The following is a 13976-nucleotide window of genomic DNA, read 5'->3' on the forward strand; positions in this document are numbered from 1 at the left end:
ACTCTACTTGTCCCATATCCTTGCCAGAACCTGGCACTACCAGTTTAATTTTAGCCATTCTGGTGAATGTGCAGTGTATTCCATTGTAGCTTTGATTTCCCTGAACACTAATGAAGCTGAATAACTTCATGAATATCAAACATTTGGAACATTCTTTTGTGAAGTGCCTGTCTTTTCCATTTTGCCTTTTTTTTTTTTTTAATAGATTTGGAGTTCTGTCGGTTATACAGCAAACATTCTACTGAGTCTGCCTTTCATTCATCTCACAGTATCTTTTGAAGTTCTAAATTTTGTAATACTACCATCAGTTTTCTTGTTTTTTTTTTTTTTTTGTGTGTGTGTGTGTGTTTGTTTTGCTGTACTGGGCTAATCCCCAGAACCACACAAAATAATAAAAAATAATTTAAAGAGAGACTTGACGAATGACTTCAAAAATAACCACAACAATAATATCTTGCAGCAGAAATTCAAATCTCTCATCAGCAGAAGACAACTGCAATACTATTGTGCCAGAAAAAAAGCCCGAAGGAAAGGGAGCATCTGTCAAGCCAAATAAGTAAGTAAACAAATGAGGGAAGGGGTTTACTTATGAAAATTGTTCCTAGGCAGGCACAGTGGTGCAAGCTTGTAATGCCAGCTACTTGAGAGAATAAAGGAGGAGGATCACAAGCCTCGGCAACTTAATGAAACCTTGTTTCAAAATAAAAAATAAAAAGGGCTGGAGGTGTAGCTCAGTAGTAGAGTGCCCTGGGTTTGATTCCCCAGTACCATGCTCCCCAACTCCACCAAAAACAAAAACAAAAAACCCTTGTCATAGCTTTTCCCAAAAGCCAGTCACCTCAAAAACAGAATCAAAATTAAGAGGTTTATGCCAGGCAAGGTGGCACATGCCTGTAATCACAACAGCTCAGGAGGCTGACACAGGAGGATTACAGACTCAAGGTCAGCCTCAGCAACTTAGTGAGACCCTGGGGATGATGTGGCTCAGTTATTAAGTGCCCCTAGGTTCAATCCCTGGTACCAAAAAACAACAAAACAACAAAAAAGACCCAACTAAACTAAGAGGTTTAAACCAATTGTACAGAAAAGGTTTGGAAGAATGAGGAACCTATCTTTCCTCCAAATTAGCCAACTGAGACATAAAGAGTCACAATGATAATCATGACAGCCTTACAAGAAAGGGTACGAAGAAACACTGGAGTGCAACCCTAGAGCACAGCCATGACCTACTGCTAACACAGGCTGCTTCTATCATCCCTGTGGCTGACATTCCAGGAGTACTACATGAGTCAGCTGGTAGCTTCCCAACCTATTAAAATCTGCTAATCCCATACATGGATCACATCCATGTGGCTCATAACCAAAGATATGAGATATCTGCATAAAGATAGCAGCAGCAGAGAATTCACCTCTATTGCACTAATTCATTTCTTGAATGGCCAACTCTGATGAAGAAAACATCCTTCCTAAAGATTAATTTTTATTTTTATTTATGTATTTATTTATTTGAGGATGCCTCACTATGTTGCCCAGGCTGGTTTCAAACTCCCAGGTTCAAACAGTCCTCCTGGCTCATCCTCCCAAGTGCTGGGATTATAGGCACATGCCACTATTCCCGGCTCCTAAGGTGCTTCAAAATAAACTATTAGAGGCTTTAAAAACCTTAGCAGGGCATGGTGGCTCATGCCCGTAATCCCAGCAGCTTGGGAGGCTGAGGCAGAAAGATCGGGAGTTTAAAGACAGCCTCAGCAACTTAGCAAGGCTCTAAGCAACTCAGCAAGATCCTATCTCTAGGGACTGGGTTTGTGGCTCAGCTGTAGAGCGCTCATCTAGCACATGTGAGGGCCTGGGTTCAATCCTCAGCACCACATAAAAATAAATATATAAAGGTATTGACAACTACAACTAATATATATATATATATATATATATATATATATATATATATATATATATATATATGCCCTGTCTCTAAATAAAATATAAAAAAGTACTAGGGGGCTGCAATCGTGGCTCAGTGGTAGAGCACTCGCCTCGCACATGCGAGACCCTGGGTTTAATCCTCAGCACCATATAAAAATAAATAAATAAAGGTATTGTGTCCAACTACAACTAAAAAAAAAAAAAGAAAAAAGGCTCTGGGGATGTGACTCAGTGTTAAGCGCCCCTGGGTTCAATCCCTGGTACCAAGAAAGAAAAAAACTTACAGCTTAGATATGCATAATTTTCAATTTTTTAAAATCATGAAACTAGCATAGCAAATTGTTTATGTCCTCTATTGATATTTATCAACAGGGCACTGTAGAGAATCTTAATTTGAGTTTAAGTCATGGCTTATTCACTAACTCACCAGTTATTCACTCATTCACCAGTTTGGGAGGATAGTGTATCTCTGAGGCTCAGGTGTATCTGTGTCCACAGAAAGGGTTAAACTAGATAATTTCAGTACCAATTTCTATTCTGTTCATTGTACCTTACAAATAATATTGAAACAATTCACTTAGCTTTTAAATTAGCTTCTTCAATGCAGCGCTAACTCAACTTAATTCTAGACCAGAAACATACTTTCTCCAACAGCTTACATCTAGTAGATTTATGCATGCAAAATGAGTCTGCTGGGCAGGCTTGTGGGATATCCTCCCTTCTAACAGGTACCTTTAAAATCCTTCCAATCAGAGCAGTGAAGCAGTATAAAATGATATCTAAAGATATTTCATACTTCTTAAATTTAATTGTTCATATTAGAATTTCTCTCACTTCACAGTCTTTCATTATATTCATGGGTACTAGTATATCTGCCTATCTGCACTTTAGGTAAGTCTTTTTTTGGAGGGGATTGGGGAGGCAACAGTGTCTTGCTATGGTATCCAGACTGGCCTTGAACTTGCACTCCTACTGATTCAGTCTCCTGAGTAGCTAGGTACTTCTTCATACTTCTTTTTTTCTCCCTTGTTTGTTTATTTATGGTACTGGAGACTGAACATAAGGGCACTCTACTACTGAGTTACATCCCCAGGTCTTTTAATTTTTTAAAAAAGTTTGAGACAGGGTTTCATTAAGTTGTCTAGGATGGCCTTGAACTTGTCATCCTGCTACATCAGCCTCCAAAATCTCTGGGTTATAGGCATGTACCACCACATCAGGCTAGCAAGGTACTTAATTGCTGGGTTTTATATACTATTTCCCCTCCTTTGGGCCTTTTTGAAGTTATATATGACCTAACCTGGTATTTTTCATTCAACTGTACCATGTATACTGACCACTAGAGCAGTGTTTTTCAAATTTGTTTAAAGCAGAACAACTATTTTTTCCCCAAAGGAAATCTTCCACAGAAGATTTACTAATTTGTAAATTTACTAATATGTAAAACAGTTAAAAAAAAAAAAGGAGGAGAACTGGGATGTACATCAGTGGAGCATTTGCCTAGCACATGCAAGGCCCTAGTTCAATCTCCAATGCCAAAAATAGAGAAAGAGAAATAGATGAGGGAGGGAATTGCTCTGATTTAAAGGAGTGAGGAAGGAAAGGAGCTAAGTGCTCACTTTCTTTCTCCTCTCCTGTCCCCTGAGCTGTAGATACACTACAGAAATTTCAGCAGATTCCCAGAGTTCTGCATCTCAAAAGGGTCAATTCCTCCAGTAACTTAGCCTAGTTTTTGGAATAAGACCTACATCCCCAATTCAGATATTTCCTTCATGGTAACAAATTTCAACCCAAGCATTAGAAATTATCTTGGCATAATCAAAATTATAACAAAAAAAAAAAAAAAAAAAGAAAGAAATTTTTAAAAATTAATTTAAAAATAAATAAAAGCAATTAGGTGAATCTGTGAATTCCTGTACCTTGTTGTCCATAATTGTCCATTGACCCTCAGGATTCTGCTTCAAAACACAGTGGTTGCGAGAAATCATCAGAGGGCAAATTTTTGATATCAGTTGGTATGTGACACCAAATCCTCGGCCTATAGTCACCTGGGAAAACAACAACGATGCAAGAGAGATAATCAATCATTGTACTGAAAAAGGAGGTCCTTTATATCTTATCAACCAACAGTGTACACAAGCCCCAGTTTGAGAAACCAGATTCCTGTGGAATCCAAACAGTTCATTTGCTATCTCCTCTTCAGCTGCCAAGGGAGCCACCAAGTAGAAAGTCAAGAAACTGTGACAAGAAAAAGCTGAAGGAAGTTAAGACCCTGAAAGGTTATCTGGTTCAGGAAGCCATAACATGGAAGAATTCTTTCTACACAAGCCCATCAACTCTTCTTGAACACTGCCTTTATATAAGTCAGGCCTTAGGATTTTTTAATGGCTATAACTTGGATCTTTCTCTCTACAAATTCCATTTATTGGCCCTGGTTCTGCACTGGGGACCATCAGAAAATATCTAATCCTCCTTCCACCTCATCTATAAAATGTCTACTGAGACTTCTCTCTCCCTGGCTGTGTTCCCAATTACTTCAACCTAATTCCCAGGGGATGGGTTTGAGTCTGTCATTCTAATGGGTCTGTGAAAGGACTCCTGGTTTGTCTTTATTCCTGGATACTGTATTAAGAAAATTAAATGTAATTTTACCACACAGTCAAATTCAAGTTATCACTTTCCCAGTTCTAGATATTATTAGCATAGAATGCAAATTGCATTTGCTTCCACAGCAGATACAGTACTCTGCCAATGTAATCTCAGACTTAGAAATGATTATATTTCTTGGTCTCCCCTCCCCCAAGAATTGTTATGCTAAGTCATGTCTCTTCCATTCTATACTTGACTAGTTGGGAAAATCTGGATTCAAGTGTAGGACCTTACATTGATTTCTATTAAATTTCATCTTGTTAGTCTAGGCTATCACACCAGTTTGTCAAGACTTTTCTGAATTTTTAAGCGGCCATCTGATCAGACATATTCAATATACCTTCTAGATTCAGTCTCTCACCAAATTAACATGGCAGTTCATTCTGTACCTTCACTCAAGACACAGATAAAAAATATTGAAATTGGGGGACTGGGGTTGTGGATTAGCAGGAGAGCGCTCACCTAGCACGTGGGGCCCTGGGTTCAATCCTCAGCACCACATAAAAATAAATAAATAAAATAAAGGTATTGTGTCCAACTACACTAAAAAATAAATATTTTAAAAAAATATTGAAATGGGAAGTAGCCAAAAACAAAGCTCTCAGGGAAAGCCTAGCAAACATTCTCCCACATAACTTAGGTATACTTTCAATCAATTAAAATTCAACCAAAAGTCTTTGCACTGAGTCAATATCCTCCATCTTAGCCATAAGGAAAGTGTTGAGTGCCTCTGGCAAAGATTGAAAAGAAGCCCAAATTCACATCTATCATATTTTCTGATGGACTTGTCAAGTTCATAATAACCCTGTGAAAGAAGGAAATGAAATTCTTCTTAGATCCAGATCTTTCCTGCTTATTATTTTCAGTGCACAAGTGCTCTCTTTAATGACCCCTTCCACAACCTTAACTGGAAATATTGAAGTTTTAAAGTTTGTGGTTTTTTAGCCAAACACAGTGTGCATGCCTATAATCCCAGTGACTAGGAAGGCTGAGGCGGGAGGCTCACAAGTCTCTACAATTTAGCAAGATCCTTTCCCAAAATAAAAAATAATGTTTTGAAAAGGGTGGGGGATATAGTTCAGTGGAAGAACACCCTGGGCTCAATCCCCAGAAACATACACACACATACATAGAAAGTCTGTGGGGTTCTAAGACCTACCCTCTTTGCTCTTTCTGAAAATCTTTCAGAATCATCCTTGTCTTCAGTTCCTTAAAGATTAATGAAGCCAGGTATGGCATTGCACCCTGGTAATCCCAGCCACTCAAGAGGCTAAGGCAGCAGGATTTCAAATTCAAGGCCAGCCTCAGCAACTTAGCAAGACCCTGTCTTGAAATTTTAAGAAGGGCTCAAAGAAGTAGTTCAGTGGTACAGCACCCCTGGGAGGAGGGGGAGAAGGAAAAATAAAAGTCTACCTTGACTGTCTCTGACCTAATCTAGTCACTCCTCCCAAATTCTCATTTCAGTAATTGACAATGTCATCCAACCAAATGCTCAGCCTAAAATCTAGAAGTCATTTTTGATTCATCTATTCCTCATCTCCACATTTTAAACATTAGCAATCTGCTGGGCACACCTGTTAATTCCAGCATCTTGGGAGGCTGAGGCAGGAGGATCCCAAGTTCATAGCCAGCCTCAGCAACTTGGCGAGGCCCTAAGCAACTCAGTAAAACCCTGTCTCTAAATAAAATACAAAAAAAGGGCTGAGGATGTGGCTCAGTGGTTGAGTGCCCCTGGGTTCAATCCCTAGTACCAAAAATAAATAAATAAACAATAAAACATCAGTAATTCTACTGGCCATAATTCATAATCTATTCACTTCTACCTCTCCAGATACTATCTGAGTCCAAATGTCCTGGCCACCTGCTGTTTCTGCTCCTACTCTAGCTCCCTTAAATTGTATTTTTCATGTAGCATCAGTGGTGATGTAAAAATTTTAAATCAGATCATTTCTCTTTCTTTAAAATCCTTCTACCATCCAAACTTCTTCCCATGGACTATAAGGCCCTGAATGTCCTGACCTCCTCTTTAGTCTCAGACTCATACTGGGCTGCCAACACTAGCTTGCTTCTTCAGCCACTTGAGCCTTCTTTTTGTTCCTTAACCTCCTCCAAGTTCCAGCTTACTGGAGGGTTTTTTTTTTTTACTTGTCCCCTCTGCTTAAAACACTCTTTTCTTAAGACACTCTTTTCTCAGACTTTTGCATAGGCTACTTTTCTCATCTTTTTCAAGTTTCAACTCCTCAGAGGCCTACACTGATTACCCTTATCTAATGTTGCTGTCTACACTACTTCCGCCGTTATTAGCATGCACTTATCATGATTAAATTATCTTGCTTGTTTGACCTCCCCCTCCGCATTTCCTAGAACATAAATTTCATGAGCAGGGACTTTATCTTTTTTTTAACACAGTATTCCTATACTGGACATGGTGTTCATCAAATATTTCTAAATGAATAGAAGGACAAAGAGATCTTGCCTATGGGTCCTTCCAGATTCTAGAATGGACATTTTTTAGGTCAGAAGTTGGAAGCTAAATTATTACACTTGAAAATATGGAGCACCAGCTAGGAACTCTTAAAAATCAGACTTGTTTCCCTTTAAAACATTGTGGTGGCCATCTCTACCAAAACTCTTTTGTCCGAAGCTTTTGACAGTTTAACATTTAATTATAGAAGTTCCTCTGAAGGCTGGGGCATAGCTCAGTGGTAGAGCCCTTGCTAAGCATGCAAGAGGCGTGAGGTTTGGTCCCATCATAGTTGGGGGAGGAAAGTGTATAAAGATTACCTGTCATTCACATTCAGTATGAATTTCCATCCTGGTAGCTTTCTTTCATTTTTCTTTTTTGTTTTTGGAACTGGGGTGCTTTACCACAGTACTATATCACCAGGCCTTTTTATTTTTGATTTTGAGACAGGATCTCCCTAAGTTGCTCAGGAACGCACTCAATTGCTGAGGCTGGCCTGGAACTTGTGATCCTCCTGCCTCAGTCACCAGAGTTGCTGAGATTATAGGCCTGCACCCACCGCACCCAGCTTTGATAGTTTTTTTTTTTTTTTCTTCCCCCAGAGGAAATAAAAATTTCCAGGGGCTGGGGATGTGGCTCAAGCGGTAGCGCGCTCGCCTAGCATGCGTGCGGCCCGGGTTCGATCCTCAGCACCACATACAAAGATGTTGTGTCCACCCAAAAAACTAAAAAATAAATATTAAAAAAATTAAAAAAAAAAAATTTCCACCTGCCATTTTAATACTTGAGGGGAAAACAGCCTGATTGCCACCAGGGAAAATAGTACAGAAAAAACAAAGGAGTGCCTTTTTCTGAATTGCCTTCTACAGACTGCAAATCCAGAAAAGATTTTTTTCACATCCTTTCACTCTTTCATCCAAGAATCTACCTTAGCATTCTGATATTTCACCTATACTACAGTTAAAAGAGTACAGCCATGCTCATTTGGAAATCCATTTACAACAGTTTTGCAAGCCTTTGAGCATGTTGACATTATTGATCTAGAAGTTCATCTTGACCCTGTCCACCTTCACTAATGCTACCCTTTCCACCTGGGCACAACTCCTGCTGTTTCCCAGATGAAAACCATTCTTTCCCTTTTTCAACCCACTTAGGGCAGAAAGCTTTAAGAAAACCAGATATGAGAGAAGAAAACAAGAAAAAAAAGATATTATGGCTTTAGGGTTGATAGTTATAGGACCTAAGAACTAGTCAATTTGCAATAAAACATTTGTTTTTACACCGAACTCTGAACAGGTATTAAAAAGTTTAAAATACCATGACCAACAGATAATTTTACTATAGTATTCCCTTCAACAAAATGAGGGAAGCCATGTTTTATTTTTTCATCTGCAAAATCTGAAACTTTGAAAGGAACTGGAAAGGTGGGGAACTGACTGCTGTTATAATTAAATGATATCACCACACCTCTTAAAAATCTGTGCAAACCAACTAATGGTTTAAGAACCATTACTGTAAGACTTCATCTTGGCTTTAATTCAGACTCTCTTCACACACACTATAGGCTAAGCTCTAACTACTGTCTAAGACCTGACCTTGCAGACAACCAGGCCTGGCAAGCTTCTACACACAGGCTACCAGGCAAGCCATAATGTCCCCAGTATGTTTTTTCCATTCACTTGGTTTGTACTGGTCTCTCCCCACAGAGGTGGGCCCATACAAATCTATCAAATAGGTTAGAACATATCTAGAAGTGCTTTATGGACTTGGGTTTTTGGGTTTTGGCAAAGGGGATTAATGTTGTTTTACCACTGAACTACATTCCCAGCCATTTTTATTTTTAGACAGGGTCTCACTAAATTGCTTAGGGCCTGGTTAAGTTGCTGAGGCAGGCCTTGAACCTGCAATCTTCCTGCCTCAGCCTCCCAAATTGCTGGGATTACAAACATAATCCCACGCCCAGCTTTATAGACTCCTTGTCTTACATCATTATTTTCCCTTATCCTCCCTTCTCCCGCAAAATCCAGGACTACCTCCCAAGCTATTCAGGAGAAATTAATGAAGTAATTCATTGAACTGATCTAAAAGAATAAGTTAACACTTGAAAATGGCGCAGTAGCAAAGGTTAGTGGTTAATATTAACTCTCCGAGTCGATTTCAGTTCAGAACCCTGCAGCAGCAGCGATCGCTGAGTGAAGAGCACCTAGGGTAAGTGCCCAAGATGCCAAATATCAAAATCTTCAGTGGCAGCTCCCATCAGGACTTACACCAGAAAGCTGCTGACCACCTGGGCCTAGAGCTAGGCAAGGTGCAACCAAGAAATTCAGCAACCAGGAGACCCGTGTAGAAACTGGTGAAAGTGTACATGGAGATAATGTCTACATCAATCAGAGTGGCTGTGGTAAAATCAACAATCTAATGGAGCTTTTGATCATGATTAATGCCTGCAAGATCACTTTAGCCAGCTGGATTGCTACAATCATCCCACGTTTCCCAGATGCCCAGCAGGATAAAGATAAGAGCCGGGTTCCAATCTTAGCCAAGCTTGTTAAAAATACGCTGTCTGTAGCTGGTGCAGATCATATTATCACCATGGATCTTGCTTCTCAAAATCAGGGCTTTTTTGATATCCTAGTGGACATCAGAGCCAGCTGTCCTGAAGTGGAGTAGGGGGAATATCTCAGAGTGGAGGAACTGCACTATTGTGTCACCTGATGCTGGTGGAACCAAGAGTGACCTCCATTGCAGACCAGCTGAATGTGGACTTTGCCTTGTTTCACAAGGAATGGAAGAAGGCCAATGAAGTGGACCACATGGTGTTAGTGGGAGATGTGAAAGATCAGGTGGCTATCCTTGTAGATGACATGGCTGTCACATATGGTACCATCTGCCATGCAGCTGACAAACTTCTCTCAGCTGGAGCCACCAGAGTTCATGCTATCTTGACTCATGAATTCTTTTCTGGGCCAGGCATTTCTTGCATCAGTAATGTATGTTTTGAAGTAGTAGTGTTCATCGATACCATACCTCAGGAGGACAAGATGAAGCAAGCACTGCTCCAAAATACAGGTGGTGAATGACATCTCTATGATCCTTGCAGAAGCCATCAGGAGAACTCATAATGGGGAATCTGTTTCCTACCTGTTCAGCCATGTTCTTTTATAACAGAATAACTTGAGGCTTTTTAAAAAATAAAATCAACCCCACTCCTTCTTTCCCTTGGTATCTGATGACAAATTCAGAAGACCCAGCTTGCTCCTATATAGCTTTCTACATCCCATATCATGTAATTGAGAGTTTTGTAAATTGGGGAAAGACAGATTGATATTAACTGTTGGGATTTCTTAACTGCATTGTCTCATTCTGGCTTCCTTAATGATTTTGTGAATCTTACAGCTCTAACTAGAGTTCAGTTGCTGCAAGATTTCAGACTTCTAAGGATGTTGAATAAAGCTGTTTGAATGGTTGAGGACTTTCAGACTCTGCATGTGAATGCTTTGGAGATTTTTCCTTGTCAGAACAACTAGTAACAAAGCAGCCCATGTGTGACAAGTTCTCTAAGATCTAAGCTAAATTAACAACAAGAGCCCTGGGCTTTTCATAGACCTATTTCCATAGCTGAGCAAGTGTTAAGGCAGGAGCAGGCAGCTCAGCCTGAAAAAAAAAAAAAAAGCAAACAACAGTTGGGTAGGATCACCATGGGGGAGAGGGTAGCACAGTGCAGCCAATATTTCTAGGGAGGAAGAACCCTGATTCATTGCCATCTGCTTGACCACATAGCATGTAGTCCCTTTGTGCCAATTCCTTTCTATGACTTTACCTTTAGCCATCTTGACCTTTTTATGGCCAAATACCCTCTTGGGCCCAAATTATCATTGTACCATAGTCTTCTGAACACAAACTTGCTTCCTGCTGTGTAATTGCTAACATTCACGTTAGATAATTTGCTGTAGCTTAACCTTCCTACTTTAATGGTGGTCATGAGTTTTAGGTGGTCTTCCCTCCTAGAATCTGTTTGGCCTCTCAAATGACCTGACATTTCTGTTAAAAGTTTGATGTTACTGTCTCTTGTAGAGGAAACTAATAAAGTGTCTGTGTGCGAAGAAAAAAAAAAAAGGAATAAGTTAACACTTGACTATTAAACTGCCACACGCAGTTGTGTGTGTGCAGTTCATCTATAGGACCAGATCAAGTAATGTATGTAAATTATACACAAAGTAACCCTTCATAATCTCTTTATTTAGCAACATTTAAGGCTGGACCTGAAGCCTTCCTTGACTTAAGGAACTAGTGCTTTAGACTATTACTAAATAATTCACGTTTTGGCATTTAATTATTCAGCCCACATACTGTCAGACTGCTTCACTGTATAAATTTTCTCATTCAAGCCATAAGCTCTTTGACTACAGAAGTCATCATCTGTCTGTCTTATAAGTACACCAAATAACATAAGCACTAGATAAATATCTGGGAAACTACATTGAGACTAGATGGCTTATAAGAAAAACCTTAAAAAAATAATCTAGAAAAAAAGACCTAACTAAAACTAAATAATAATCAAGGCTTATTTAACTTACAACACTACCACTCAGTATTACCGCAAAGTGAACTTTTCATACAGAGACTTCCAAAACCCAAATGGCTCCTCATCACCGAGAGCTTGTTCCTGACCCAGTTTTTTCCAAGCTGTCTGCAATTCTCTCCCTACCACCCCACTTCTAGCGCCCCCTCCCCCACTGGTACCAGGCCTCACCCTTCCTTTTTGTTTTTATTTTTAACATGAATTTATTATTCTTTGTTCATCTGCATTTATCAAACAGTGTCAGCAACCTCTGGGGAGAACTCTGAATCCCCATCCTGACCCATCTCAGGGGGCGCCACTTGGAGGCACCCAGACTCCCAGGCTAAACGTGACCCATCCCGACCAGCCGATCTACCTCAAAGAGACGGAAAGAAAGAAGTCATTCTTACATGAGTACCTGAAGGATGACACATCTAATTCGCAATCGGTTTCAAAATAAACTCGAAAAAGTTCACACCGCATCAGACCTCGGGCGGCGTTTCGGTCCGGGCCGCGCCGCCTCCGTGGCCGGCACCGCGGGCTCCGGGCGACCCCAACGGCGCGGCCCCGGCCTCTGCTCTGCCCGGCCCTGCTCCTCCACGCCGCGGTCGGCGTACACCAGCTCCGGCCGCCCTCCGGCCCAGCCGCCCTAGAGGGGCCATCTTCCCCCCTCGGCACCATGGGCCTGGACCCGGTCCCCACCGCCCTCCGGGGCTCCGAAGGTCTCCCCCGAGTGGAACCCTTTCATCTTTCTCCCCCAACACCTCCCGCCTCAGACCCCTCCACCGCGCGCCCGCGATCACGCTCACTACGCGGCCCAGGATCCCACCTCTTGCTGCTACTCGCTCTCCCATCCCCCGGCTTCCCCATTCATCGCAGCCGCCCCGACGCTGCCGCTCCCGTCCCCGGCTCCCTTCCACCCCCAGCTCGCCCCAGCGGGACCCCATCGCTCCCCACAACAGGACCCCCTGCCCTCACCTCGCGTCCGTCCTCCAGCAGCAGCCACTCGCCGTTCATCCCCACCCGCCGCAAGCACCAGCTCCGGCCACCGGCGTGGTCTTCAGTGACCAAGGAAGCAGACTCCCCCATAGCCCACTAGGCCCTGGGTGCCGCTCAGCAACGGGCGAAACTCTGGTCCCGATCCCGGTTCCAGCCGTCCCTCGGTTTCCTCGCCGGCGCCATACCTAAACAACAGACAGAAGCAATCGCTAGGAGATCGGGATCGATGCGAACTCTAGCTCGGGCTGCGGGCCTGGTGCACCCGGAGCCGGGAAGTTGGAGCGCCGCGCCTGCGCGTAGGGTGGCGCAGGTGCTAGTCCCGGCTGGGGCAGGCTGGCCCACAGCTGTGATTCTGGCGTCACAAATTCCTCACAACTCACCCCAATCTTACGCACCCGAACTGGAACCGCTCCTTATTTTTCCCCTTTTAAAGATTTTTTTTTTTGCTTTATGGCCACATCGTGATGATGATAACCCTGTTACTTAAACTGTAGCCCGCGTTCCCTCACCCAGTATCTCAGTTGCCGAATTTCCCATCCTCCTGCCTCTGCCCCCCCAAAGAGCTGGGATAAGCCGCCCCGACGCCGCCGCTCCCGTTCCCCGGCTCTCTTCCACCCCCAGGTCGCCCCAGCGGGACCCCATCGCTCCCCATCACCTCGCGTCCGTCCTCCGCGCCCGCGCCGGGCTTTTTGAAATACCTGGTCTGTCAGTAAGCCCCACCCCCAACCCATTTTGACCTACTTTTAAAATAACTTGAGATTTGTGGAGGTGGAGAGTGATACTGGAGATTGAACGTGGGGGCGCTTTACCACTGAGCCACATCTCTAGCCTTTTTTTTTTTTTTTTTTTTGAGACAGGATCTTGCTAAATGACTGAGGCTAGCCTTGAATTGGCCATCGTCCTGCCTCAGACACCCTAGTAGCTGGGTTTACAGGTGTGTTCCCACACACACTTGTGATACATTTTAGGTTGCTTATTCTTTTCCTAAATTTCATCCATTTTGCACGATCTCCTTTTGTTAGTGGATTTTTAAATTTTATTCTAGGCAAATCTACATAGACAGGAAGCACAGGTACCAGTGGCTAATTGAGGAAGTGAGTGTTGAATGCAAATGAGCTTGTGAAGGGGGTAGTAATAGAAATGTTCTAAAAGTATATTGTTATGATTGCACACCTGTACAAGTTTACTTCCAATGGGTGGATTTTGTGGTATGCACACTTCCAATGGGTGGATTTTGTGGTATGTAAATTATCCTCTGTAAGCCATTAATTTTTTTTTAATTGCAATTTCAACTCCTTCCCTTGGATTCTCCAGTATAGGGTCATAGTTGCTACCTGTAGTAACTATTCTGATAGCTCAGTGCTGCCTTTTGCTTTCTCA

At 42.2% G+C, this 13976-nt stretch overlaps 1 protein-coding gene and 1 pseudogene across 3 annotated transcripts in view; one reads left to right on the top strand and one right to left on the bottom strand.

The window, feature by feature from the left end:
* Rnf8 (ring finger protein 8) overlaps positions 1 to 13268 on the bottom strand; it is a 46650-nt gene extending 33382 nt beyond the window's left edge. The window contains exons 1-3 of one of the 3 annotated variants that reach the window (XM_071613439.1): positions 13252 to 13268; positions 12576 to 12781; positions 3843 to 3971 (exon numbers count right to left, since the gene is read on the bottom strand). In XM_071613439.1, the coding sequence (XP_071469540.1) occupies positions 3843 to 3971; positions 12576 to 12686 (240 nt within the window). In that variant the 5' untranslated portion in view covers positions 12687 to 12781; positions 13252 to 13268. Of the gene's footprint in view, positions 1 to 3842; positions 3972 to 12575; positions 12867 to 13251 lie in introns of those variants that run through there. The other 2 variants (XR_003583878.3, XM_027943669.3) reach the window with 2 other exon arrangements.
* On the top strand, positions 9258 to 10201 carry LOC114099364 (ribose-phosphate pyrophosphokinase 1 pseudogene; annotated as a pseudogene).
* Positions 13269 to 13976: the final 708 nt, after the last annotated feature.

This window comes from Marmota flaviventris, chromosome 6, assembly GCF_047511675.1.
Source record: "Marmota flaviventris isolate mMarFla1 chromosome 6, mMarFla1.hap1, whole genome shotgun sequence".
NCBI classification, from domain to species: Eukaryota; Metazoa; Chordata; class Mammalia; order Rodentia; family Sciuridae; genus Marmota; species Marmota flaviventris.